This window comes from Zonotrichia leucophrys, chromosome 9, assembly GCF_028769735.1.
Source record: "Zonotrichia leucophrys gambelii isolate GWCS_2022_RI chromosome 9, RI_Zleu_2.0, whole genome shotgun sequence".
Lineage (NCBI taxonomy): Eukaryota > Metazoa > Chordata > Aves > Passeriformes > Passerellidae > Zonotrichia > Zonotrichia leucophrys.
The window spans coordinates 1,454,081-1,481,995 of NC_088179.1; the positions used below are offsets into that span (position 1 = coordinate 1,454,081).

At 51.7% G+C, this 27,915-nt stretch overlaps 1 protein-coding gene across 2 annotated transcripts in view; it reads right to left on the reverse strand.

Annotated features, from left to right (window-relative positions):
• Positions 1-46: 46 nt before the first annotated feature.
• Positions 47-27,915, reverse strand: part of GPC1 (glypican 1) — a 208,111-nt gene continuing 180,242 nt past the window's right edge. The window contains exons 4-10 of one of the 2 annotated variants that reach the window (XR_010441317.1): positions 13,359-13,524; positions 11,210-11,340; positions 7,223-7,342; positions 6,649-6,782; positions 5,381-5,556; positions 446-4,573; positions 47-294 (exon numbers count right to left, since the gene is read on the reverse strand). Coding sequence is in view for 1 of the 2 variants with exons in the window: in XM_064720557.1 (XP_064576627.1) it covers positions 4,350-4,573; positions 5,381-5,556; positions 6,649-6,782; positions 7,223-7,342; positions 11,210-11,340; positions 13,359-13,524 (951 nt within the window). In the remaining variant the exon portion in view is untranslated. Of the gene's footprint in view, positions 4,574-5,380; positions 5,557-6,648; positions 6,783-7,222; positions 7,343-11,209; positions 11,341-13,358; positions 13,525-27,915 lie in introns of both variants that reach the window. The other variant, XM_064720557.1, reaches the window with a different exon arrangement.

Consider the following 27,915-nt stretch of genomic DNA (forward strand, 5'->3'; position numbering starts at 1 on the left):
GGTGCAAATAGCTGCAGGAGAGGAACCTAAATAAATACCTACTCACTCAAGGGTATCAGTCAGTTTATTAAATGTAGCTGATATTTGCTTCCAGGCAGAAGGATACACTTTAGTTTTCAGTCACCAAGTCTCTCAGACATTTCACGAGCAGCTTCCAACTCCTCACCTTGACAGCTGTTCTGGAAGTGGATGGAGCTGAGCACAAACCTTTCTGCTGCACCAGTCCAGTCTCAGGCCCGTGCTGGAGATCCAACATTCCCCTCGCTGCTCTGCTTGCTGTGAGCTGTCCAACAGCTGCACTGGTGCAAAGCCATGCTCTGTAATTGCCACAACACCTTGTCATGACCAATACCAAGGGCATTTCTGATTTCTGCACTGCTATGCCATGACTTCCTGTGCTTCTAGATGAGAAAGAGATAACTTAGGATCCTCAAGTCAGGCTCACCTTGTTCCCACAAACACACATCCACAGATGCCAGCAGCTGCTCCCCTGAATGGTGCAGGAATGCAGGAAAATCCCTGCTGCCAACACTGCCATCAGCCCAGCCTGTGCCTCAACATGGTTTCCTTCCTCAGGGCTCCTGACCTGGCCTTTATCTGGGCCTTAACAAGTGAAAAAGAAAGAAAAGCCAGACTTGGTTTAAATGGAGAAGAAATAATTGCCCTGTAAATCCAGATTTGTCTCCAGCCTTTTTATTTATACAAGGATTCAAAGAACATATTTCAACTTTAGATAAACAGTGCAAGAGAGTTACAAGTACCTTGGTAACAGAAAGAAATAGATAACTGTCCAGCTATGCTGATAAGTGACATAATTCTTACTCCTGCAGATAGAAATGCATCTGTTTAAAGCAAAGGTGGACTTTAGATATTCTGCTATACCTTAGCCCCTACCAAGCCCACCAGAAAAGAACAGGCAGCTTGTCATCTGTAAATGAGAAGTAGCTGTGCTCTCAAAGCCTTTCGAGACCCTCACCATTGTTTAAAACATACACATTATGGCACAAAGAGCAGGCTGAAAGACAGAGACACTTGGAAATCCACCATTTATGGTTCTCCCCTTCCCAGGGATTGGGCCTTTGTAAAGATTTTTTCCTACACCACTACCCCCTCCATGCACCTGCCAAGTATGAGCCTGTTCACACCAGAACATGATGGATATCACCATCCTGACAGCATGGGAGCAGATGTTTGTCCCAGCCAGCCCAGTTGCTCAGAGATCCCCCATGCAGCCAGCCCAGAGCAGCCACGGGGAGGTGTCACAGTGTTTTCCAGCAGGCAGCAGCCCAGGAAATGTCATTTAGAAGCACTGAAAGGCCCCAGGTTCTGCAGCAGCCCAACCACAGGCTCGGGACTTGTCTGGACCTGGGTTGATTTCAGCTTGTTCAGCCACACCAGTGGTAGTTCAGTCAGCAGGAGTTTCAGTTTGCTTTAGTTTGGAGTTGATATCCTGGGGGCTTTCAGCCATTGCAGCTCCCGGGGAAGGCGGCACAGCCAAACAACCCCAGGGCACTTCATGGCAGCAGCTGGGGAAACGCCCTCAGGGCAGGGGAGAGCAGAACCACTGAGCACCCAGGGAGCAGCAAAAAGCAGCAGTGCGGGCTGACCATGGGCAGATGGAAAAGTGAACCCACAGGGCCACCAGTGAGCGCTGCTGGGCCCAGAGGGGCTGAGCCCTGCCCTGCCCCACCTCAGGCTGCTCTCCTGCCTCACCTGGCCTGGCCTCTGCAAGGGCCACGAGGGATGTGGAGGTGGCAGCTCAACCCCAGCCCAGGTGAAGGCTTCAGGAAGGGTTTCCCCTGCAGAACAGATTTTACTGCTTCTTCGAGGTTTTGCCTTATTAATTTGCACTATCAGGTTTTTATCTTGTAACAGAACCACTAGTTGGGGCTATTAAATTGTTAAAACACTAACTGGATAATCAGTAAATTCCTGGCTTCACATTTAAGATGTGAAGGGGCCCATAAGAAGCTCTTGAGGATAACAGGCAGGCAGCAAAAAGTAATTGCACAGAAATGGAAGTGACTTTCAAGCTCCCATTCTGCAAAGCAAACCACTGACCTCAGCATCCACGTGTTAAAGCCCCAACCCAGCTATGTTTTGATGAGAATACGATGTTTTAATTTTTCCTCCCTCCCCCCCAGCTTTTTTTTTCCCTTTGGATGTAAAGCTTCTGCAGAATTGGTTGTGGGGATTGTTGGAACTGAAGATTAAATTTATAATTACAATTCTGATTTAAAAAGTTAAAAAGAAAAGATAGGAACTCTTTAGAGCAGTAAAAATCATGTGAATTTGCCACATGTCTAGCAGTAAATAAATCTAGACAAAACCACAGCTTACATTGATCCTCTGCAGGTTTCTGAGGGGTGCAGTGGCACTGTCTGTCCTTCAGCCATTGTCCAGCAGCCAGTGTTCATTTCTGACACCCAAGCAGATGAGGATTTTTGCCTTTCAGGGAGGTGAGGCCGCGGCAGAAAGGACGCACAGTCAGTGACATCGATCACTGTGGCTTGGAGAGGCTGGCAGAGCTGGCCTGAAAGCTCTGCCTACTCTGAGGCACCCTCAGTGCCCCAGGGAGGGCAGGGAATGAGCTGCCTTTCAGCATTACCTTGCTCATGTCCTCATCTTTCCTTAAATTGCACACTTCAGAAACTGCTCATGTTAAAAATTGGGTTTTTTTTTTCCCCTTTCTTAGAAAACAGCCAAAGGCCAACCCCAATGTTTGCTCAGCCCAAAGGCACATCTCCTCTGGCAAGACAGAGCAGAAATGCTGGGATGCTGTGCAAAAGCAGGAGACAGCCCAGCTGTGCCCTCCCTCTCAGCCCAGCACAAACCTGAGCTCAAACCCAAGCTGGGAGTGCTGCTGGCCCAGGCAGCCACAGGGACTGTGCTGTACCAGCCCCTGCCACACCTGGGGCTCCAGCCCAGGCCTGCTGCTCAGCAGGCACAGAAGCCTCTGGAAGCCCCAGCACAGACACTCCTACAGCTACAGGAGGACATTTGTAACTTCACCCACCACCCCAGTCTCAAACCTGGCCCAGAGCCCACCCCACAGAGCAATTTGGGCTTAGGGCAGCTGCCACATCACCCAAAGGCTGTGAGTGGTGGGATGGGAGCAAAGGGTGAGCCTGGCCCTCCCCTGAGCCCAAACAGAGCTGCCAGGGCTGTCTGACCTGCTGGCTCAGCCCGTGCCTGCAGGGGTTAGGGAAGGTGAACTGGATGGTAGGGAAGGAACAGGGAAAGTGGAATCCATTAAAAACCTACAGTACAACTGAAACAAACACCAAAGGTAAAAAGAAATCCCAAACAAAATGTTTCCTTTTTCACATTCCCCCCTGAGCCAGTGCCCTGGGTATGGCCCATGGTGGTCCCCAGCAGCCCCTCTCTGCCCTAAGGCAGCTGCTTGAAGGGGCACAACCAGTCCCAAAGCTCCAGTTAGTAAAATGTCCCTGCTGGCTCTCATTACCAAGAAAAAACCTGGATTCCTGTCTATGGCTGGGGCCAGAGAAGGAGGAGGCAGCACAGCTGTCTGGCACACAGAGAATCCCACTGTGCACATCTGCATCTCTCTGTTACCTACAATGGTACTGCACTGCAGGTACAAACTGGACCATTGTTACTTGGGTAAAAAAATGGCTTTCCAACTAGCATGCAAAGAAAAAGTACCCAAACCCCAACCCCTAACACTCATTCCCAGTCACGTAGATGTAGGAAACCTACATTTCAAATTGTCCTCAGCTACGAGCTCTAGTCAAGAAACCCACTTGTGACCTTTCCAAAGAAAAGCGAGTTCTGCATTTTTGGGTCCAACAGCCGCTGCCAAACTCGTTCAGTTCAACCCACCAAAGCTGCTCACGCTCCTGTGTAGCCCACCGGAGGTGAAGGGCCATCTCTGCCCAGCTAGGAAGCACAGAGGAAGAGCCCAGCGAGCCCCTGAGGCAGCACGGCCGTGCCGAGGCGGGGCAGGGGCGGGGCAATTGCATATTCCACCGAGCAGCAGCGCAGCTGCCCGCGAGGGCTCGGCCCGGCTCCCCCGAGCCCTCTGCAGAGGCCGGCTCCAGCCCCAGGAGCCAGGTTGTGGCTATAACAAAAGTAAAACAATGAGGTATGGAAAGAAGGGCCCAGCATTGGGGAAAGACCTAGAAAGAAGAAAACAGCTCGAGCACTGCCAGAAATAGCAAACAACTGAAACCTTCTGAAAACCTTTTTCTCCTCCTCTTTTTTTCCTTTTTTTTTTTTTTTTTTGCCAAGGTGAATTAAATACGTCCTTTGGTTGGTTGGTTGTTGGTTGTTGGTTTTGGCAAAGTGAAGCCCTCAGCCGCAGTCTGTGTCCTGGCTGTGCCAGCGAGTTACCGCCACAAGTGCTGCGGGGCGATGGCAGCCAGCCAGAGGAGGAGGAGGAGGAGGGAGGCAGAAGGCAAAGATCTGCTGCCGGCCCCATGGACGCCGTGTCCGGACTGCTTAGGAATGGCGTGTGTTTCTGGCTGCCTGGTGCTGGGGCTCTTAGAAAGTCTTTTGCCACAGACGTCATCAGGACAGCTGTCCCCGCTCCCGGAGCCGCTCATGTCGTCACCTGTGCAGAGACAGCGTGGGGTGAGCACGCACTGCACACACAGTGCACACAGTGCACACACACTGCACACACACTGCACACAGACTGCACACACACTGCACACACTGCACACACACACTGCACACACAGTGCACACACACACTGCACACACACTGCACACCACACACACTCTGCACACACAAACTGCACACTGCACATCACAGCACACACTGCACGCTGCACACACACTGCACACACAATGCTTTCCTTAGGGTGGGCATGGCCCTCTCCCCTTGCTGCAATGCCGGGGAGCTGTGGCCACCAGCCCTACCCTGGCCACCCCCTCCTCTCTGCATCCCCCAGCGTGGGATACAAGCCCATACCTGACCTCCTGCTGGTTTTAGTCACTGCTGCTGCAGCAGCTGCAAACTCTGGAGCAGACAGAGCAATGGCCCTGTCAGCAGGGCTGGCACTGGAGACAGCCCTGCAGGTTCAGTAAGGCACTGGGAGCAGCTCAGCCTCCAGCCACCCCACAAACTATCTGTACTCAAGCAGCCCCTCCCTGCCCCCAGGCCAAAAGCCAGATCAAAAGACCTGCCCCCATCTGCAGGGACACTGTGCAGGCTGCAGGGACACCTGTGCAGGCTGCAGGGACATCTGTGCAGGCTGCAGGGACACTGTGAAGGCTGCAGGGACACCTGTGCAGGCTGCAGGGACACTGTGAAGGCTGCAGGGACATCTGTGCAGGCTGCAGGAACACCTTGCAGGCTGCAGGACTGTTTGCCCCCCCTGACCCCCCTTGAACCCCTGTGGTTGTGCTGCACTCACTGGTGTCCTGGAAATCCACATCGTTGCCGATGTTGGCGTTGCCCAGGCGGTTTGTCATGATCTTGAGCTGCATGATTTGCTGGCGGATGGTCATGTCTGGCTTGGTGATGTCCACCTCCACCTCTGGGTTGTTAATCTGGTTAGCCAGGCCATCCCCCATCACCTCGGGCAGGTAACTGGGAAGGAAGGCAGAAGGTTTAGATGTCTGTCCCCAGCTCAGCTCAGCTGAGCTCAGCTCTCCCTGCAGACACCAGGGATAACCCAGCCTCTGTGAGCCCCAGAGAGGCTGCAGCCAGTGCCACCTCTGGAACAGCCCCTGCAGCTGGTGTTTGCTGGGCAGCCCAGCTCTCTGGATGGCCAGACCCCAGCAGAGGGGTCTCAGCTTGCAGGAGGTGCCTGGGTGGCCTTGCAGCACCCCTGTCCCAGCATGGGGAGGGATTTCCTGCAGGAAAGGCACAGGGCTTGCTCTCAGGCTGGTACCGATGGGCCCACAGTGACGCTCCCCGATGGAAAATCTCTGTCCATATGGGAGGCTGAGGAGCGTTTTAATCCCTGCTTGGTTAAACCCTGTGGGGACTGACCCCTGGGACCCCTGAATGGCCCCAGCCCAGTTTGACCAGACTGGCTCCCAGGGAAGATTAATTAGCTGAGAGCTGTCAACCAGAGCTGCACTGCTGCCTTCCTCAGTGCCCTGGTCCTCCTGCTCCTGCAGATCCGGGACACTGCTGGCAACAATGTGAAATAGGGAAGAACTGAAGGTGTTGACTTCAGGCTGGCAAAGCCAAGCCCAAGAGGACTGCAGAGAGAAGAGGAGAAAGGTCCAGCAGCTGCCAATGTCCCCTCAGCCATCCTTTAACCTTGGCTGGGGTAGGACCTGTTTCTGCAGCTGTTTAATGTCACCCAGGTGTCCCCCCTGAGAGCAGGTATGGAGAGAGGGATGTGTGTGCAATTCTCTGCAGCTTGTGTGGCAAATCCAGCCCTGCTGCCTTCTGAGTGCATGTGGAATTGCAGAACTGCTTCCTTGGTAGAAAACTGCACAGTTATTTCATGCTGAGTGCATTTCAGTGCTTAACCCTCAACACACAGCAAAACCACACCAGGCTTGCCATTCCCAGGTACGAGCATTTCTGGAAATGCAGCATTTCTATGGAAAGGCACAGACTGCTCACTCTGAACAAGCAGGGCTGGCTGTGATGATGTGTAAGTGTCTTTTCAAACCCTTCCCCTCAGCCAGGCTGGTGCTCCTGGCACTGTGAGCCACTCCATACCTGCCCTTGGTCATCCCATTCCAACATTTGTCATCTGAAGCTGAGCTGGCCATTACTTTTTTGCTGCACAGACTGCTGGGCAGGGTGATCCAGTATGTCTTGAGAGCTGTCAGATTCCCTTTGGCATCTAAAACCTGTAAGCAAAGGGGATGCTCAGGGCCACAGGAGCTCTGGGGTGCCCCGGGGCAGAGGAAAGTACAAGGATTCTGCATATTTTTTGTTTTACCATCACAAAATCTGTTTTCATGCAAAATAGGACGTATCATCAACCTTCCCCTAAAGACCAATCACCAACCCAAGGGCCCAAGGCTAAAGGTTACATGCCAAGCACTGCTCCAGTACCACAAGACCAACCAGGAGAAGACCATCAGACCAGGAGCCTCTTCAGGTAAGTCTGGCACCAAATCCCTGGGAAATTGCTTATCAGCAAATTGGTTATCTATTGGTTATTAGACCCAACCCTGCAGAGGCAAGAAGAGCAGGTGTGCTGGGTTACAGCAGCCCCCAATGATCTGATCTTCTCCAGCCCCAGCACAGCCTGCAGGACCCAGAGCAGCTCCAGGCTCAAACCCACCAGCATCTCCAGGGCCTGGGCAGAGGACTTGGCTTCCAATGTCACCTTCCCCCGTCTCTTCTTGTCCTCACTACTGGAGCCTTTTGTGCTGATTTTGGGATTTCCACAGCCTTGGAACACCTGAAAAACAAACCAAACTCTCTATCCCATGTTTCAATGCCATTCCTTTAATTATTTAACACTCCACAGTTATGGGGTTTTTTCCTTCTTAAGTATATTTATCCTTCCTATTGCCAAGATTCTCAGAGATTCTGGCTTAGTTTTTAGTGCCAGATGTGTTTTCAGCACATTGTAACTGGTTTTGGTTACCACTATCAAGCAAAATATTCAGCAGTAACACATGTTTTTGGATGAGTCGCCAATATTGATATTAAATTATTTATAGCAATTTTATCTGTTCTTCTTATGACTGGAAAATAAAATCCTGGGAAGAAAAAGATGGGAGTTGCTCACACTCATTGCATCAGTGATGTGGGCTTTGAGACTACAGAGCATGGGAGCTTCACTGATGGACAACAGACTGATGTGGGCCTATCCCCATGGCTCCTGCAATCAACATCCCCACTTGGGAAATCAGTGTGCCTCCAACAGGGCACTGCAGGACAGCAGATGTGCCACAGTCTGTCAGCTTGGATGCTTCAGAGGCACATGAGGCAGCAGAGCTGATTTATCTGCTCTCTTCAGGCACCTCCTATCACCTAATGACCTGCCCAGGTGGGCTTTGTGGCCAGAGAGCAGCAGAAGCACTGGGAAAGTCCAAACCCTCATACCTGGCCTCTAGGGTGAGGTGAAGGTTGGAGAATCCAGCTTCTCTCAGCCTCTGCATCAGCAGATCACCAGGGCTGGGCAGCTGAGCCCCACTGGTGCCAGGAGAGCTCAGAGGGACAAAGCACCAGAGCTCAGCAGGGACTTGGCACTGTCAGTCTGAGTCAGGATGGGCCAGCCTTTACAAAGGAAGCTGCCTGATTTGAAAAGAGGGCTCCAAGCTCGTTGTGGTGCCAGGCTGCTGTCAGAAGCTGTTGATAAACCTTGCCTGGTGTCCCCTTGAAGCAGATGAGGCAGGGCCAGGCAGAGCTCTGCTGACACAGCTCGTGCCACCTGCTGAAGGCGCTGGCTTGGGCATTGTGACAGCCAAGTGCCAGCCTGGCCAGGAGCCCCTGTCCCTGTGTCTGAGGGACACTCAGCCTCCAAAGGCCCTCCTGGTGCCCTGTCCTGCTGGCCAGATGCATCTGATGACTGCAGCAGTTCAGCACCAAGCCACTTTGTTTGTTCATCAGTCTCATTAGCTCTGTGCAAAAACCTACCCTGAAAAGTGCACGTAGAGCATTTTCAACTTTGTTCTACCAAAACAAAATCTTGGTTTCACTGCTGTATCTTGCTGGCCCCTTCCCAGGAGATAAAATCTGGGGAGGTGTCCAGGACAGGGGCAGCTCCAGCACAGTGTGGTACCAAGGTGAACCTCTTGCCACTTTAAATGCTTCAGGTGAGAGATGCAAACTGCTGCTGGAGAAAACAACTGCTGCAGACTGAGGGGCCAACAGTCCCTGAATAATGAGAGCAAACAGGCATTTGCAGCCTCTGACAGCTCCTGCTGCCTGAAATCCATGAGAGCCACAGGGAGAAAGGGCAGTGTGAGGAAGCAGGGAGGGGGCTCTGTGCTGCCCTGAACACAAGGCTTGGTACCACAAGTGCTTCTCTAGAGCTTCACCCATGTGGGCACGGTAGGGACGGACGGAGATGAGATCTCTTTGAAGCCAATATAGTTTCTAGATTCTCAAAATCTTTTGCCAAGCAGTCATATTTAAAAAGCTTTCTTGTTTCATCCTCTCCAACACACCCAGATGCCAGGACAGCCTGTGACAGGGGGGCACTGGGGCAAGGGCCACTCCTGGCTCCTCTCCAAGAAGGCATTCTGTGGGGAGGAGGGCACTCTGTGCAGGTGGGCTATGAGCTGCCCACCCTTGGCATAACAAAGGGCACAGGACCTGTGGCACCAGCCAGTGACCAGGCGCTGAGAGGGCTGGGTGAGACTTCTGCATGCTTGGACTGTGAGGGGATAAAAGCCCAGGAGTTCCTTTGTTGTCCCCAGAGGCACCAGCTCAAGTTTTATTTGTGTTACTGTGCTGTGAATGAATTGCTTTATGGAAGGAGAGGTCTGAGACTGCCATGGGAAACCTGGGGTGGAAGCAGTGAGGAGACCTGGTGTGGCTGTGTGAGGGGGGTGCAGGAGGCAAGCAGGGACCTGGGGATGTGACCTGCCACTCCCAGGGGCTGCAGGGATAGCATGATGGTGGGAGAGTGGCTGCCAGACGCCTCCTGACTGCTCACACTGGGAGGTTACCTTAACAGCAGCACCCTTGGCCTGGGTCATGGCCCTGCCTCTGAGATGGCCAGCCCTGAACCCAGCTGACAGCACCATCCTCCATCTGATGGCCTTGCCATGCTCAAAACCAGAGCTCAGAGCTTGGCAGCTGCTGCCCTCTGCTAGCTGTGCCACCAGCAGAGTGCTCCTGCTCCACTCACCTGGTCACCAGTCATACTGAGGAGCTTATCAATCCTGTTTGGTTGCTCCAAACACCAGTTGGACTGTTTAGCCCCTTTCATGTCACCAGATTTACTGTATTCCCCTTGGAAACACCTTTCTTTGCAGGTGATGCTATGTTTTCCCACACCATGGATTTGCTTTTATGTGGAAAGCCTCAGTCTCCCCTAATGAAGGAAGAAAGAACATTGCCTTTCATGTCAGAAAAGAAACCTAACCCAGCACTTGGATGCATCAGCTGGTAGTGCTTTGATGTGTGCCAGTGAATTCCTGTTTGCCAAGCAGCACTTCTGGCCCTTCCCTTATCCAAAACCCAGTTAGGACCTGTCCCACTTCTTTCATCTGCATCTCTGCCCTGTCTGTGGGATAGCTGCAGGACCTGGGGAGTGTCAGGGCAGAAGGCAGGAGCCCTGCAGGGCTGCTTTTGTTCCCAAGGCTGCTCTCACCTGCAGCTACAGAGGTGACTGTGGTTAACTGGATAAATACACTAAAAGTAGAAGACTAACAGAAGAGACCTTCAGGATACTTCTTGGGAGACAGGTGAGCCTCGGGAGAGCCTGGTTTGTACTCTCCAGATGGACTGCCAGATTGCAGCTCTGTCCCCTGGCACCACCTGACAGCCCAGTGTTCCCACTGCAGGAGATCCCCTCGGGGCAGGTTAGAGCAGCTGCCTCCTGTCACTGGGGACTGTGCACTTGGTGTAAACGCCTCAGCTCAGCCAAAACAGCTCAAAACTCTTCAGCACAGAGGGCCCTGACTGCAAATGGCACATGCACCCCCCATCACTGTGTATGCAGTCCCACCTCCTGTGCCTGTGGCCAAAGGAGGCTGCCTGGATGTGGCAGGGAGCACCTGCAAAGGTGGAGAAAACAATTCTGCCTGTGTCAGATGGGTGGTAAGAAACCAAGGTAATTTATCATTAAAAGAGAGGGCATTTGCTCTCTCTCACTCTTCCTCTCTCCCAGTTTGTCACAGACATCTTTTGTGAAAAATCCTTTCTTTGGGATTTTTTCCTTCTGGGAAGCTGAGGCCCCAGAAAAGGAATGTAGACAATGGTTGTCTGCTGCTGTGGAATGCAACAGGTGCATCTGTGATTGGCCCATGTTGCATGTGTACATTTAAGGGCCAATCACAGGCCGAGCTCTCTCTGGGACAGAATCAGAGAGAGCTCCTTTGTTTATTCATTCCTTTTCTATTCTTAGCTTGCTAGCATTCTGAGAACCTTTCTCTATATTCCTTTTAGCACAGTAATAATGTAATATATATCATAAAATAATAAATGAAGCCTTCTGAACATGAGGTCAAGACTCTTGCCTCTCTGTTCACCCTGCAACCCTTGCAAGCCCAGCAACACCAGTTCAGCTGAAGAGTGAGCACCAAAGAGCACCTGGTCCTGGCAGTGGCACATGATGTGTCCTCAGGCAGGCCCAGGCACACTCTCCTACCTTGCTTGTGATGGAATCCTTGTTCTCCTGCAGGTTGGAGATGGCTTCAGCAATCCTCATGTGAATGGTGCCAATGACAGTGTCCACGTTGTAGGGCCCGTCGATGCGGTCGGCCACCCCCATGAGGGAATCTGCAGAGCAAGGAGGCACAGCTCTCACCACCACTCTGGGCACAGCAAGGCACAGACAGCTCATCCTGGGTGGGACAAGCTGCTGAGCCCTTGGCAGGTCTCCGTGCTGGGAGACACCTCTCCATGTTCACCACTGCCCAGGTGCACTCTTGTTTTCCCTACTTTTTGTTTTTCCTACTTTACGTAGGCAAAGCCACTCTTCTGTGGCAAAAGGAACCTCCTGCAAATGGGAAATACACTTTGGGTAGTGTTCACCCAAAGTAACCAGCATTTCCCTGGGGGATACAGAAAGGAAGACCACAAAACTCATGCAGAATTATTAAGAAACAGCAATACTTGGCCCTCACCCTCCTAACTCAGCGCATGTCTTCAGCAAAGCACTGCAGCCAGGAGAAAATGGGAGAACTGGGGTCAGAAAGGTGCCAGGGACAGTGGGTGTGGGAAATGGCTTCTGTGGCAGGGAAGGAGGGAGAAAAGCAGTAATTCTGGTCACCTCCACCTGTGGAAGGACAGCAGCCAGGGAGGTATCAGGCTATACAGGTACACAAGCAGACCAATATTAACTGGTAAACAGCACAGGGAGTGACTGAGGGCTGCCTCAGCTCCTCTGGAAAGCTCTGCTGTCCCAGCACTCCCACCTGCCCTGGAGGCCCCTGCTTGCATGGCTGCTTTGGGACTGTGCTTGGATACTGCTGGATTTTGGATGGTTGGATTACTGTATAGAATTTTCTATAAATCCATTGCCCACAGCTTATAAAGAATTACCAATCTCTGCCTACCCCCAGAGACAATTCTCAACGCTCCAGCTGGGTCTGAAGGGAGGACAGCCTATATGGTCTCAATATAAGGGGGTAAATTTTGGTAATTTTTTGTATTCTGGTAAATAAAATCTCCTGTAACACTGAAAAGCTTGCAGTTTAACTTTGCTGCCACTGAGGGGTTGTGGTGTCATCTTTGAGACTGTGTATTTCAGACAAATAGTGCCTTGCAGAGGCACTAATCTTGAGATACAAACATTTAAATCAAAGGTTGCAGCCCTAAACAGTGAAAAATTGTATCTGAACCACTTACTATAAAAATCTCCCTTAATTTGACCTGCCCTAATTTGTCAAACTGAAAGAGAAACTCTGGTTTTAGTGTAACAAAATCATCTCTGGCTCCACAGAAGGGCCTGGAGAATGATGAAGGAAGGACACCACCAGTGAACTGCTGCCTTTGACTCCATAATTTGCTCCCATCCTTGATCAGTCTGTGACCTCTGACACTGAAATGTAAAACTGCAATTTGAAAAAAGCTCCAATTTCCTCCTAGCTGTCACCCCCTGACAGTGTCTCTTGGGAAGAGGAAGCCAGAATAAATGCAAAATGCACATGAACTGCTTCCCTGTCAATCAAGGAAAGCTGTACAGCAGTGTTCCAGGAGAGGCTGTCACTGCCAGGAGAGAGTGACAGAACAGTTGGCTGGCTTTGCTCAGAAAGGCCAAAGGGCCACCAAAGCCCTGGGGAAGGGACAATTCCTCCCCTCCTGTGCAGCAGGCTCCCAGCTGCTCCCACAGAGCATTTCAGTTAGCAGTGGCACAGCTGGCCTGGGCACCTCTCCCGCAGTGCCTGCTGCCTCCCCATCCGTGCTGCAGTGTCCCTCGAGAGGCAGGTGGCACTCCTTGACTTTGTGGCGTTTTGTCCTTAATGCCAACTCCAAGCCAGCCTGAGGGCTGCAGCTGGGGCTGAGCTGGCAGCTTTGCTGCCAAGGCCAAGGCCATGTCCTCTGGTGCTGCCCTCCCTGAGCCCAGACAAGCAGCAAGGCTCCCTCAGGGCTCAGATCCCTCCAGCTGTGCAGGCACGGCGGGACAAAGAGAGAGGAGCTTGCTGGGCGATGCTATGTGGGCACAAGGAGCTCTGAGAGCTTCACCAGGGCAAACAACTCCCCTAAGCCTCCCACCACCCCCTCTGCTCGCCCAACACAGCCTCAGGGAGCCAGGGGTGATGAGGGGCAGCTGCAGCAGGGAGAGGCCATCTCACCCATCAGGTACTTCCACTCGGTGCTGAGGTCGGCCTGGTTGGCCAGGCAGCCCTTGACGACGTTCAGGCAGTAGTTGTTGCAGGGCCTCACGCTGGCCATGCCGCGGCAGTGCGGGCAGTACATCAGCTTCATGATGGCGCGGGTGCACTCCTGGCTGAGGGACACCTGGGGGGACAGGACACAGTCAGCACGGGGGGGACAGGACACAGTCAGCACAGGCTGCTCAGGTGCATGGGATGAGCTCCCCCTCCCCTGGGTTCAAGGAGCTGTCTGTGATCTGAGAGGCAGCACAGCCCCCTAGGGAATGGACCAGGAAAAGCCATTTCCCCTCAGTGTCCCTCCTTCCCCAGCCATTTCCCCCTCTCACTGCCCCTCCTTCCCCAGCCATTTCCCCCTCACTGTCCCTCCTTCCCCAGCCATTTCCCTCTCACTGCCCCTCCTTCCCCAGCCATTTCCCCTCACTGTCCCTCGTTCCCCTCCTCCTCCTCCCTGCTGAGGGACAGGAGCTCCGGGGCAGCTGCAGTGTCCCAGGCTGTGTTTGAGTCCAGGCTTCTGGGAAAAACCTGAGAGCACGACCCGCTCAGCCAGGCCTGGTGGCCACAAGGACATCTTGGGCTGTCCACCAGCTGTGACCTGGACCCTGACACGGTGCATGTATGCCATCAGTGCCACCACCATGCCCCTTCTGGAAGGTTCCCCGCCACTGTCCTGAAGACACACGTGTCCCCACACACTGCACCTCCAGCTTACCGGGGGTGCACCGTGAGGCCCTGGACACAGAACCAGGTGGCATCCTTGGAAAAGCAGAACAGGCTTGGGGGAAGACTTGCACAATTCAAATGTGAGAGCTCTTGACACAGGGAAGTGCTGGCTCTCTGTGAGCACTTCAGGAACTGCAGGCAGGCCTGGGCCAAGGCACGCTGTGCCAGCAGCTCACAGGCCCTGCACATGCAGCTGGCTGTTTGCAGGACTCTGGAGGTGGCTCTGCCACCTTAAATTAAACCACAGAGCCAGCAGAGAGCAGGGCCACAGCCTGAGCAGCACAGCAGTGTCCCCCGGCCCATCAGCCACGGGCCAGTGTCCCCAGCTGCCGTGGGCAAGGGCTGGCAGTGCACTGAGGGGTGAATAACAGCCTGGCAGTGCCCGCAGGGCTGCTGGCACTGCTCCACCTCACCCTGTCTTGTTCTTTTCTCTTTTGTGGTCATTTCCTGTCTTTGCTCAGATCCATTTGCAATTTCCTTGTAAATCTTTTAAAATAATTTACAAAACAGAAACTGAATGTCTGTATGAAGTCTCCCTTTGTTCCAGATACTTGACACTCACAAGGAGCCCAGAGGGGAGAAAAGTGACAGAAGGGGCAAATCTTGAAAGGAGAAATCCCTGGGCCTCCAGCTGCAGCTGCAGTGCTGAGAATTTCTTTACTACTTGTGAAAAATACTTTGAATGTGGCATTCTGGGGGACTCCAGATTCAGTTCTGTACCCTTGGGAGAGTATGAACCTGCTGAGCCCAGTACCAGTGGCTGTATCAGAGAAAATCCCTAAGCTATCCTCTCCTGAAACTGCCTGTGTGGTAGCTCCTCACTTCCAGTAAACCTTGGAAAAATACGCTGCATGGTGCTGAGGCTTCATTGGGCAGGAATGCACTAACATAACCTTGTGAGAATCTTCTTCAGGATGAGGGCAAAAATTTCTAAGTTTTGGAGAGAGAATCCAAGCAGAGCCTGCTTCCCTGGCCTTGCAGCCCAAGGGGACTGAGGATAAACCTGAGCTAGAGGGGCTGGGCCTGGCAGGAACCTCCCACACCCCAAATCCTCCCTCAGCCTCCTGGGCCAGCGCTGGGTCCCTGTCCTGGACAGCTCCTGCAGGCAGAGCCGGCTGCCATGTGCCTGTGCCACCAGGAGATGGAGGCTCTGTCCTGCCGCATCACACACACACTGCACCTTCACACAGAACAGCGCAACCACCGCTGCCTCAGCACTGCAACAAAGCACAGGGACAGGCTAACAAAGGAGCAGCTCATTTTTCACCTCAGGGTTTCAATAACCACGGCTGAAAAGACACCAGGTAAGAGCACGGTGCATGCCAGCACAGGCTGTAGCTCCAGACCTTCTGAAAGCAGAGCACTCACACAAAAAGCAGGGATGCAGACAGGAAAGGGGCTGTGACCTCCCCTTCCCCAGGCACAGCAATCACCAACATGACACGGTGACACTCACAACCCAATCTTGTAGCTTGTCCAGGCCATCAGCTCCTGGCACAGCCCATGGCTGCTCGTTCTGCTCATCCAGCTGTGGCCATGGGCACTGTCACCTCCCACTGCACAAACTGGGACCTGGGGCACAGCTGAGTCCTGAAATGTGGGGCTTCCCACAGCACTGAGGGCAGCCAGAGCATCCCACCATGTGCCGTTCCCACAGCCCTGGTTGCACTGAGCAGATGTTTGGAGCAGAGGGAAATATTCTGGAAAACAGGAACACAGCTCTGCCTGCAGGAAGCACCCCTGAGCGCTGTGGGTCAGCCCCCCCAGGCTGAGAGGACAGCCACCAGCAAGGACACAAAGCTGCTGATACCCTGCCAGAGCCCATGGCAGGCACTGGGAGAGGCAAGAGACAGATTTTGGCTTAAAAAAGCATCTCCAAGGCCCTGTGCTGCAGAGAGCTGCCTTCTGTCCTCCTGCCCATGCCACTGCCGCCAGCCACAGGGCCCATCACCAGCCACAGTGCCCATCACCAGCCACACCCCCGTGTCCGTGGCCCTGCAGCTCCTCTGGGATGCTGCCACTGCCTTGGGGCAGTGAGTGCAGCCAGCATTCAGTTGAGCTCAGTTTCAACTCCTGAGAGCATGGGGGGAAAAAAACGTACTTGTGCACCTCAGTTTCTGGATGCCAGAGGGTGCACTGGCAGTCTGTCCCTCTCACAAGGTGGCTTTGTCTCCTGCAGGACAGTGCAGTGTCCCACTGCCCCAGGAGTGGGGCCTGGCCCCACAGCCTCCTCTGAGGACGAGCAGGTGACCATCCATCACCAGCACTGCTCTGTTCAGTCTGGCAGGTGTCGAGTGTTCAGCCTCATCTCCTGGCAGAAAGGATACATATTAATTTGTGCAGGTGCAAGACACCAGGCTCCACTCCCTTTCCCCAGAGAAGGACCCCAGCCTGTCCTGTTGGCAGCAGCAGTTCTTTGGCACAGGCTGCAGGGGTGAACTGAGAAAAGGAAGGTTAAGGGAGCAGGAAGAGGAACCACACCAAATATTTTCTCTGTGTTTCGCTTGGCCAGAGCTCAGTTTCTCACTGTTCCATCCAGCCCATGGACTACTGCTCCACACAGGACAGCAGAGAGAGAGGGCTTGGGGCTACCAGAACCCTCCCAGCCCTGATCCTGCACCTTCTCTTTGGGGCACTTGAAGCATATAAGGAACAGAGTCCTTCAAACATCTCGGGGTGCTCATGGATTAGTTTGCTGATGTGAGCTTCCAGGTTTTTTTCATCCATGCAGTATCCACACAGGGGAATGCCAGCCCCAGTTTGGAGGGGCTGAGGATCCAACACCACAAGCAGGGGGCACTGCAGCTCTCCTGCCCTCCTTGGGCACACAGCTCCAGCAGGGCAGTGGGGAGAGGAGCTCCTGGGGACACACACACCCCTCCCTCCCTGGCAGCTCCTCCCAGGTGAACTCCCCCAGAGGCAGTGAAGCAGTTTCTCCAGGCTGGAAAAGGCCAGACCAACCTCCACCTGCACACTGAGACATCTTCACCCCCCAGTGCTCCTGCTGTCACCCCTCAGCCTTCCCAGGATTCTGAAACACTGAGTTACCCCTGCCCAGCGGGTGCCAGGTGAGACCTGCAGGGAGTCCTCAGCTTCCCATACAGACCTGAACACCTGATGGGTGCATGAGCAACATCCATTCTCACAGGTGGTCTGAGGGCAGGGGCATGGAAAGTCCTGCAGAGGGAGGGAAACCTGATCACACTGCTCCAGCTTTAACTGATCTGGCACAGCGTGAAGGAGTACATGACAATAATTGATTTCTCTAAGTGCCATCACGCTGGCCAGCCTGTGGCTGGTTCTCCTTTAAGGAGGCTTTAGTGGCACCTAAAGTCTTTTCTTAGCTCAGTGACCTAGAAACTGCATTAAGATGTCAAGAGAACATGCACAATACGGTGGGGAAGCCACTTCCCAAGAATCTGAAGAAAAGATCATTATTATTGAGAGATATGGCTTGGAGCCAGGGCACTCATTCAGTTGTCAGAGGTATAAATAAAAATGCAAAATAAAGCTAAGCTCAGCTTAAAAATACACTGATTGTACGTCACGGCTCAGCTAAAAACCACATCCTCTATTCTGATCACAGTGACATCCACAGATACAGTCCTTTGAAGTGTAAGCCCAGTGATGAAGTGATAAGGAAAAAATGTTATCTTCTAAGATACACCCAAAATAGGGGAGAAATCTTACTGAGCAATAAATAATTTTAATTAAAACTACTTTACAGCTGGGGATCCAGTAGTAGCAATGACTAATGCAAGGGGAACAGGTGGCTGCCTCATAAAAAGCCCAGTTCCACCACAAGCAGTGCCATTTCAAGGAGGCTGTCAGCAGCTCCAGCTCTGTGCTTCTCCATGGCCGCTTCCCAAAGCCTCATGTGCCCATGTTTTGGTGGTGGAGCCACCCAAGCCCTTTGCAGGCTCTCCTGCCCTGGTGCTGGAGCTCATCTCAGGTTCTGTGAGCTGGGATTTGCTGTGGGACTCCCTGGCACAGTGTTTGCTCAGCACACAACAGGCACGTGGGGAGATAATTTGACAGAAAATTGAGAACACATAATTCTCTATTCAGAGTGGCATTGGTTTCCTTAATTCTTCCTCCTCCTGAGCAACGTTTAAATCAATTACAGTGAAATTAATGACTTTCACAAGCCATTTGCTGAGAGGATGGGCTGGGGGATTAGGCACTAACTGGGTTCCTTGCCACCCCCCAGCCAATTTAGAAAACATTCAGTGTGAAAGGCTTTTAACAAAGAAAAAAAAAGGCTCCTGCCATGTAGTTTATTAACATGCTTTCCAGGCAGAGAATCACAGACACACAGGAGGCTGGAGGATAACAAGAAGTCACCAACTCTCTCCCTCTGCACTTCAGGAGAGCAAAGTTACCCTTCACAGCACCTAAACACAGCTTTAGAACCATTATAAACTTTCTGAAGCACAAATACAGGGAGGACAAAGTACTTGCAGATGGGCAAGCAGGCAGCTCCAATGCATGAGACAGCCCTGCAACGAGGGCCCAGAGACACCTGAGTGCTGCCAGCTCTGGCCATGGCCAGGCCTTTAGAGCCCACAGGACACAGAAGCACTCTGGCCAAAATGGGCTACATTTCTCCAGAACAGAGGATAAAACCTTCCCATCCTTCCTCTGTGCCTGTGAAGAACAAATCAAACTTGTGATTTGCACGTTCAGCCCACGTTACCCACGTCTGCACACCTGCAGATGCTCAGAGATAACAAGAGCACATCATCTGGAGCCATGGAACACTTCTCCCTCAGCCCCACGGTGGTCTGTTCTGAAGCTCCTGCCCAGGTTCTGTGCTGATTTCCCAAACAGCACCCACTGACCTGCAGGGCTCTTTTTGCAGTGTAAGATTTGGTGCAAAGAGGGCTGCAATTCCTGACCCCAGACCTTGCTCAGCCTGCAACACTGGCAGGGATTTTACTCTTCTCAACTGGGACCTGGTTTTAAGAGGTCTCACAGAAGAACAGAGGGGCAAAGAGGAGAGGCATTTTCTGTTATTACCTTAATGTCTAGTGCTTCAAAAATATCCAAAGCCTCCAAAAATACCCTGGGCTGTACTGGGGCATGAAAGGACCATGGAAGTGATGACCTGACTCACACACAGCTAAAAGCTGCTACACCCTCCTCACCCCAAAAACCATTTCTTTATACAAGTCAATTATTTCCTGAAAAGGTGTCTGAAGGACCAAACTGTGGGATGCAGAGAGGAAAGCCTCATGGAAGTGAAGAGATATTAATGCTGGGAGCAGCTCTGTCACATTCTGCAGTCACAGGGTCAAGCAATGATCCTTCCTTCCCATCCCAGCTTCCTGAGAGCTGGAGAAAATTGGAGCTTCAGGAAGCCACAGGTACCTGGACAATCCTTCCCCCAGTGGCAGCACCAAGCTCCAGCCAGAGCAGCACAGAGTGTTTGGGCTCTGCTGTCAGGCTCAGGATGCCCTCCAGGCATGGGACTGAGCCCAGGGCCAGTGGCAGGGCTCCTCTGGGCCCAGCAGGAGATGGGCAGCTCCTCTGGCACCCAGAGCCTGCAGCCAAGCTGCAGATGCTGCTTTTGAAGTAGTGGCTTCAAACAAAGGAAAGATAAAAAAAAAAAAAAAAGGAATAAAAGAATTATCTGACCCCAAATCCTTTCTCCTTTTGAAGCCTGGCTTAAAAGCAAATGAGAACCTGCAGCCTAGTTGCAATGTGACTGGACTCCTTGGCCTTCAGGGACCTTTAAGTACATCTGAAAGGCATTTAACACCAATAAAATAAGTTGAGCTCTTGCTGGTATTTTTCCTACCCCCCTTCTCCCCTCGCACATTCCCCCCAGGCTGCTGTGAGCCATCTGTGCCTTGCTTCCCAGGGGAAGCAGGGTTAGGTAGAGTGGAGAGATGTGGGGATGGAGAGCCAGGCCAGCCTGGGTGAGAACTGCAGGCTGCTGGAAGTGCTGTCACAGCCCCCAGATGTCAGAGGGACAGGGGCAGGGCAGCTGATGCAGGGCTGAGGCTGAGCTGGTCCTTAGCACTGCTGGTGGAGGTGATGTTCTCTGGGCTCTGGTCCCTCTACAAATCCCACCCAAGGCAGTGTGAGGGTGGCCTGCAGGGAGCTCTCTGTGCTGTGGAGTTGGTGTTTCCCACACTGACCATGTCCCTGCCCCGTGGCTGCTCTCCAATTCCCAGCCTGGCTCTCATGTCCCAGGAGCAGTGCAGACCCAAGGTGGGCACTGGGACCTGTGGTTTTGGTTTGGTGTGGGGTTGGTTGGGGTGAAACAAAACAGCTCCAGATGTGTCAGATATCTGTCAAAATGTGCCTGCACTGACTCTCAGGTCTGTTTTCCCAGGTAGAAGGCCTTGCTATCTGAATGGCCATTCTAACCTCCAGAAGCAGCAGTCAAACCCAGTGACATCAGGAAATGTAGGTTTCCAAAGCAAGGGATGCTCTGGAGCCAGCAGACACAGGCAGGTCTCAGAGGCAGGCACCGGAGGCAGGAGCACCTGGAGCTGGAGACCTCCCCAGGGCTGGGGCTGAAGCAGCCACAAAGGCTGAGCCATTCCTGGCACCCTCACTCATGGGATTTGTAAAGGCAGGAGAGGGAAGTTCTGCCAGCTGTGAAAAAACCTTTCATGGCAGTGTCTAAGGGAAAGCAGGTCAGCTCTTCAAGCCACAGATTAGGCTGTGTGTGCTGGGAAATGCAGGCAGGTATTCAAAGCCACTCCAATTACCCCAAATCCCTTGGCTGGAATCCTACAGCTGGGATAAAGCCGTCAGTGTGAAGAACAGCAGCTACAGAAACAGGTCAAGCAGAGGAGCTGATCCTGCTGGGCCAGCAGTGAGGAGTGCTCCTGAGCTTCCTGTGGGATGCCCAGCAGCCCAGGAATGGGCTCAGAAAGCCAGCCCTGCTCTCTTTTGGAACAAACCAGCACTCTGAGGAGAGGTTTGTGTCTCACAGGGGAGCTGGCCAGCTCTGTGGTCAGAGCTGTCTGCCATGTGCCCATTTCACACTGGGAACATTTCACTTTTACAGTCTCCTCGTGGAGGGACCCTCAAATATTATGATCAAAACCCAGAAGGGCTCTGATGCTCTTTGCACTTCCACGTGCATAACTGGAAATCTGCTCCACTCACTGGGCAGTCAGTGCCCAGTTTCTCTAGTGACAGGAGGGGAGCTGCAGGTGTGCCAGCCCTGGGCTGGTGCAGGGGAGCTGCTGTGGGGAGCACACCCTGCTCCCTCCAGCACATGGTCAGCAGCTGCCTTGTGCATGTTTATGCCAGCCCTGATGTAATTAGCACCTTGATGTGTGTTAAATGAACCAAGCTTTCCCATTTTTCAGAGTGAAACTCTAAAAGAAACAGCTGCAGGGCTGACAGAAATATGATTCTTTCAAAGTCTAATGAATTGTATAATCACTTCAGTCATTATTTTGCATCTTCCTTCCATAAATGCACAGCCACGAGTCCTTGGAGCACGGTGAGGTTTGAGCATCACCAAGCCCATCATTCAGGATCCACCCAGTTCCCAAACCTGGCAGGGATGAGGGGCGAGCAGGGCACAGGCACAGCGTGCTGGGGGTGGCTGTGCTGGCTCTGGTGGCACAGGGGACACAGAAAATGCCAGCAGAGTTCAGGGCCCCTCCTGCTGTCACCCTTGTGTGATCAGTGCTCGCTGTGGGAGGGACAGGGAGGATGGAGGCTGATGCCAAATCCGTGCCCTTCATGCTCCAGCACACCAGAGCTGCTGTTGGGCCTCAGGCCAGACAGACTGCCTGGGTCCAGCCCTGCCAGCCCAGCAGCCACATGGCCATTCTGCAGACTCAGGAAAAAAAAAATTAAATATGATGGCTAGTGTAATCGAGGCAAACTGGGGCAGCAAAACAGGGAGGAACATTGTTCCCATCTCCCTCCAGGCAGTGGTGAGGGCACCTGCAGAGGGCAGTGACAATGGCTCCAGAGGCAGCACCCACAGCTAATTGGGAGAGTCTGTCTTTAGATTCCTGTCTAGCACCTAAGTGCCTTCAGATATTAAAAAGAGAGAGATCCACATAGACAGACAGACTGCTGCCATGTCCTCTCCCTCCAGAGGATAATACTGCAAGCCAACACCTGCCTGTTCCACACACTCCCTGCTCTGCTCATTTAACACAGGTATTTCCAGCCGGTACAATTTTCAATCCTTTGAAAACTAGATTCAATTGACTTTTAACCACCAGGTAAATATGGGAGACATATATCTACTTTCCTGCATTATTTCTATTCTATTCAGAACACCTATGGGTTTTTATCCCTGAAGGGCTGTGATTGAAACATAATAAGGGATAGAAATACTGAAAAGTAATATGTGAAATACATAAGGATGTATTCAAGACTGCATGCTTCTCATCCAGCTTGATCTGAATCTATCTGAAAAAATTCCAATGTTATTACAAAATTCCCTCCCCAGCAGTGCTGGAAAGGAGCAGTGGTGTGTGTGGGGCTGCTGTACCAAGGTGTTTAAAGCAAGAAGGCAGCTGGTGGCAGGGTGATGATGCAGGGAGCACAGCCAGCTCAGGGAAAGGGATATTAAACTCCTGGGTTTGCAGGGGGAATTGGGCTGACTGGAACTTAGCTCTAAAATGGTTTCAGCCTTGCAATCTCACATACAAACTGCCAGGGACAGCTGACTGGGCAAGAAAACACGAGGCACTTCAGCAGAGGGGACACTTCCCTTGGCAAGGAAGGGCAGGCCCAGCACCCTTCAAGGTCACCCAGCTGTGGGCAGGGCTGGGCAGCTGTGCCAGGTAGCTGCTGCAGGACCACTCCCTCAAGGTCAAGGGTTTATCTCAGCCTGGAGCCTCAGCTGGCTCACAGGAAGGGGTGTCTGCAGCACTGCAGGGTTCCCACTTGGCCCTTCAGCCCTCCTGAAGCACAGCCAATCCTGCAAAGGCTCCCTGGGGCTTTGTGCACCCTGTGGATTGCTGCTGAGCCTGTTGATTGCTGCAGCATCACAGATGTCCAGCACAACCACTGACAGCTCATTTTTGGAAAGCCTCACCAGTGGTTTGCAACGACAGGAAGGAAAACCAAAGAAAAGCCCAGGCTGCTCCAGCAGCTGCTGTTGGTACCTGGCTGTGGTGAGCTGCAGCCCTGCACCCTCCCACATCCCCTCCTGCTGCTGACACCAGCACCTGGGTCCTGCTGCTCCCTGCTGCCACAGGGAAACTCTGCAGGACACAAACCCACACATCTCTGCCATGCCAACCTGCACAGCTCTGGGGCATCCACATATTCTTTGAACAGGGAGAGACATAATTCTCTCTCCCAGGATTTTCCTGGGAAGCTGAAAGTCTGTGAGAAAGCTCAGACAAAGAAGGGAAACAATTCTTATCTTCACTTGCTGCATCTGTTGTTTGGCACATGTAGAATGTGTTATGGAGATTGTTTACCAAAAGGGATTTCTTAATTGGACTCTGATGATGGTGTTTTGATTGATTGACCAATTAGGTGAAAGCTGTGTTGTGGCTGTCTGTAAGGGTCACAGGTTTTTCTTTAGTACAGTAATAGTGCAGTATAATACAGTATAGCTTAATAAAGCATTTGTTCAGCCTTCTGAAATCATGGAGCACATTATTCCCCACTCAGGGAGCTCACTGCCACAATACAGCTCCAAAGCCAGAGCTGGGATAACAGCCAGGGACAAGGAAATAAAAGTGGGGATATGAGGGTATTGCCACTCAACACTGCTGTGGAACAACACTCTCATAACATCTACTTACAAACACTAACCCTGACTTCTCAGGATCAAAAGGAAGCCAATTTAGATAAATGATGAATACTTTTACAGAAGTGAAATCCTTTAAAAGAAATAACATGTTATTTATGGATTTGTGTGCTTGCTGCTGATGCTCTCAGAAAAGATCAGTCACTGAAAGGATGGAGATGTCCCACCAAGCCATGGCAACAGAGTTCACTGCTCTTGAGATGCTTTAGCACAAGGGTTTCATAGGTGGGAGAAGAAGATTTTATCTTTGTTTCATTCAGTAAGATCAATTTTATTTCTACTTCACCAGAAAAGCAACTGAAAGCTGAAAGACAGAAGTGAAATATGTCCTTTCAAGCTGTGGAAAACAGTGGGTATGAAAGATGGCTGCAGTCTTAAAGGACATGAGGACCATACTGTCTTTGTTATGTAATTGACTTGTTGGAAATGCAAAACATGTTTAGATAAACATTATTTTCCATATGTCCTATCAGCACATTCACTTAACCATTAAAAACATTTCTAAAAATCTATTTTTAGGACTTTTTAATTGGAATTTGGTTTCCAGACTGACCCACCATGTGTTTAAAAATTACTCATGTGGTAAATAGAAAAGCTGCCATGTACCTTATACTAACAGAAAAGTTTAAAAAAATAAGACTGAAATAGGTTGTGAAACACAGTATTGGCTAAATAAAAATGTACTGATAGCTGACTTCAACTTTCATTGGTGAAATGAAATACAGCATTTAGTGAAAAAGCTTATAAAGAAAATCATTGTATTTTGTTTCAAACTCAAATGAGAACCAGCCTTAAGAACATCTACTGAGAAAAGGAAATGCAAACAGCAATTAAAATCGATTATTTGAGTAAATGTTTCTTGCTTATGTAGCTGGTCTTGCTTCACATCAATCTCCACTACCTTGGGAAAACTTAAAATTTAGAAACAAGAACCAATGAAGACCCAGCAAAGGAAAGATTGTCGTAATAACTCATTTTCTGACTGATAAGCAAAATTCATTTCAAATCACTTCCTCCGGCTGCCTTTGGAAATGGAACATCACGTGTGTGCTCTCCTGACAGGCACAGGCTGTCGCCAGGGCTGCAAGGGAGCTTGGAGGGCTCTGGGCACTCTGGCCTGCCCAGGGCAGCTCTCCTGAGTGCCCAGGGATGCAGGAATGCAGCACAGACTGGGCAGTGCCCTGTGTGCCCCTGTCCCCAGGGCACTCTGCAGCACCACTGACCCAGGGGGGCTGAGCAGTGAGAGCAGCACGGGACAAACCCAGCCAGGGTCACAGCCACCACTGTTTGTCACCCTGCCTCTCCCTCAGGGCTTTCTGCTGCTGCTTATCAAGGGTTACCTCTCAGCCCTTGCCTTTCCTTCTGTCCCAGCTTTGCTCTCCCACTCCTGCAGCATCCCAGGTCACTTCCAGCATGTCTGTCCCAGGAGTGTGCACAGCAGCTCCAGCAAGGAGGGAGGAGCTCAGGGCAGCAGTGAGTGAGGGAGGGTTTCAGGGCAGCAGCTGGCAGGCAGCGACTCCACCAGCACGAGCCCCTCTCCTGTTTGCATGATGCTCAGAGCTGGAGCAAATGCTGGTTTTGGGCAGCTGCCAATCTCACAGCCAACGACCAGGATCCTAAACAGAACTGGGAGATGTGTTCTCTGTCACCCTGGCACGCAGCATCCCTGGGGGAACTCCTTCCTCAAGTGCCCTGCACTGGGGATTTTGTGGCTGCTGCTGTTTTGGTGGCTGCTACTTCATGCCAGCGATGAAAAACTCACTTGGCATTGTGCAACTTAGATGAAATCCTGCAATTTGTGCTGAAAGCACAGCTACAGGAACACAGAACCTGCCCATGAACACAGAGGTGCTGCCCTGACCCTCCAGGCATGCCCTCACTGTGTGTCAGGGCAGGGTGCCAGCCTGCACTTCCATCCTGCCCTGCCGGAGCCACACCAAGCCCAGCCCGGTCCCAGCCCAGATGGCAGCACTGCCCCTGCTCTCTGTGCCAGGCCAGGTCAGTGCAGCAAGCACCAATCAGAAGTTTTAGGACTTGGTGTCAGAGCCTGCAGTCTGTCAGGGTGACTTTGCCTTGAAAGCTTGGATGGCAGTAAAGATGAAAAATGGCTCTGCCATTTTCTCCTCCTCTGCCCTCAAACTATTTATGCCCAGCAGGTCTCAGAGGGGCTGCTCCCACATGTGGCTCCTGTTCCTATCCCTGGGCTTCCTCTGAGACTGGGGCAGCTGAAGGCTGGGGAAGAAACACCCTGTGGGCACAGTGAAGAGGGAGCAGGGATTAAAGAAATCTCCTGAAATCCACGCCTGTAGCTCACGCAGGGAGGCTCTCCCCCACTTAAAGACAGCCAGGAGCTCTGGCAAACAGCATCAGCCCTTCTCTGGAGTGCCCAGTGACACTGCCTCTGCACAGGGACCTGAGACAGGGACAGGATACACTGAACTGGAGGTGTCCCAGAAGCTGAAACCAGGAGTAGAAATCTATAGTTTTCCTGGGATTCGCAAATAAATAAATAAATAAAATCAATTTTTTCCTGAAGTCCAAAGCTAGCTAATTTATTTCTAGGTGTTCATTTCAACAGGCCCCCTCAGTCCTCCTGACCAAAACCCTCGCCAGTGCCCCTTATGAAATTCCAACTTAAAGACTGCTGCTACCAGCTGACAGGAAAGTTGAACTCCAGTTTCTGACCTTCTTCTGATGTCACAAGTACAGAACAACATGAAAAATTACTAGAACCAAGGCACCAGCTGTGGGTTGAGTCAAGCACTCCACATCTATTTGACACAAGTGTAAATCCACAACTAAAATGGTGGTAAAGAAGACAGGGAAAATGAGCCAGTTTTGGTCCTCATAACAAAATCAGCTCTCAAGAAGGCTGTGCTGAGGTTTTCTGACTCAGTTCATGCAACAACAACACACTGGGTTAACTGCAGTGCCAGGGAGGGCTCCAGTGAGAGGAATTGTTGGGACCTTCCTGGAAAACCCCCCATCCTGAAGGGATGGACTGGAGGAAGCTGAGGGAAAAGGAGGATCTGTGACTTGTCATGCTCCCCACATCCTGTTTGATAAGTGATGCCCAAGAGAAGGAAAATTCAGAAAGGGGCAACCAGAATCAAAATCCAGTGGGCCAGAAGCCTACATGAAGGTGGGGGAAAAATCTGCTGCGTGTTGGTATCTCAGGTCCTTCCCCTTGGCTGATCCCATACCTGCAGTTTCCCTCCCAGCCTGTTTTACCCACCAGCCTCAGCTACAGGCAGGATCATGCCCATTGAGCTGGAAATCTCTGCCATTCAGAGGATTTATGAAAAGTATTTTGCTTTTGTCCCCCTGAAATTACATCATTCTCCTCTTTTATGTGTCTTAAGTGCCAGGAGAGTGTGATGTTAATGAGATGTACAAAGGCTTTTGGGTAGCTGAACAGTTTTATAGTCCCACATTGATAAATTAAAGCATTTGTCACTGTTACCACATTAATGTTCCTTCCTGAGATCAAAGCCTGGATTTGCTGCATTAAGTGGGACCGTGCCCTGCTCCGTGTCACCACACAGTACCTTCTGAGGAGCTGAATTGTGCTTCTGCATTTCTGCATCCACAGCTTCATCACACCCTGATTCTCACACCTGCTGATTCCCATCTCCACATAAGGCATGCAAGCCTTTTTTTTTTAATGATGGATTTTCTCCTTGCTACCTGTGTGGAAAGCCTGACTATCTTGTTTCAGGACAATCACTTTCTTCTGGCTCTGAAAGGCTGTTTCTGCAGTAAAGAATACAGACAATTTCCTTTCTTCTGGAACCCTGGATTCAGTCATATTAATTTACATTTATATAGCACCTTTCATCCCTGAGGATCCCAATGCACTTTACAAACTCCCCCTCTCTGTACACAGAAGCTGTACAAATAGCCAGGCTACATAAACAGCCACAGGATCCCAGTGCCAGCCTCTGAAACACATCCCTGTGCCGGTATTCCCAGCACACTCGTGGCCATCCAGCTCTGCACACATGCCCATCAAGGAGGAAAACATGGCAGTGTGATTTAGAG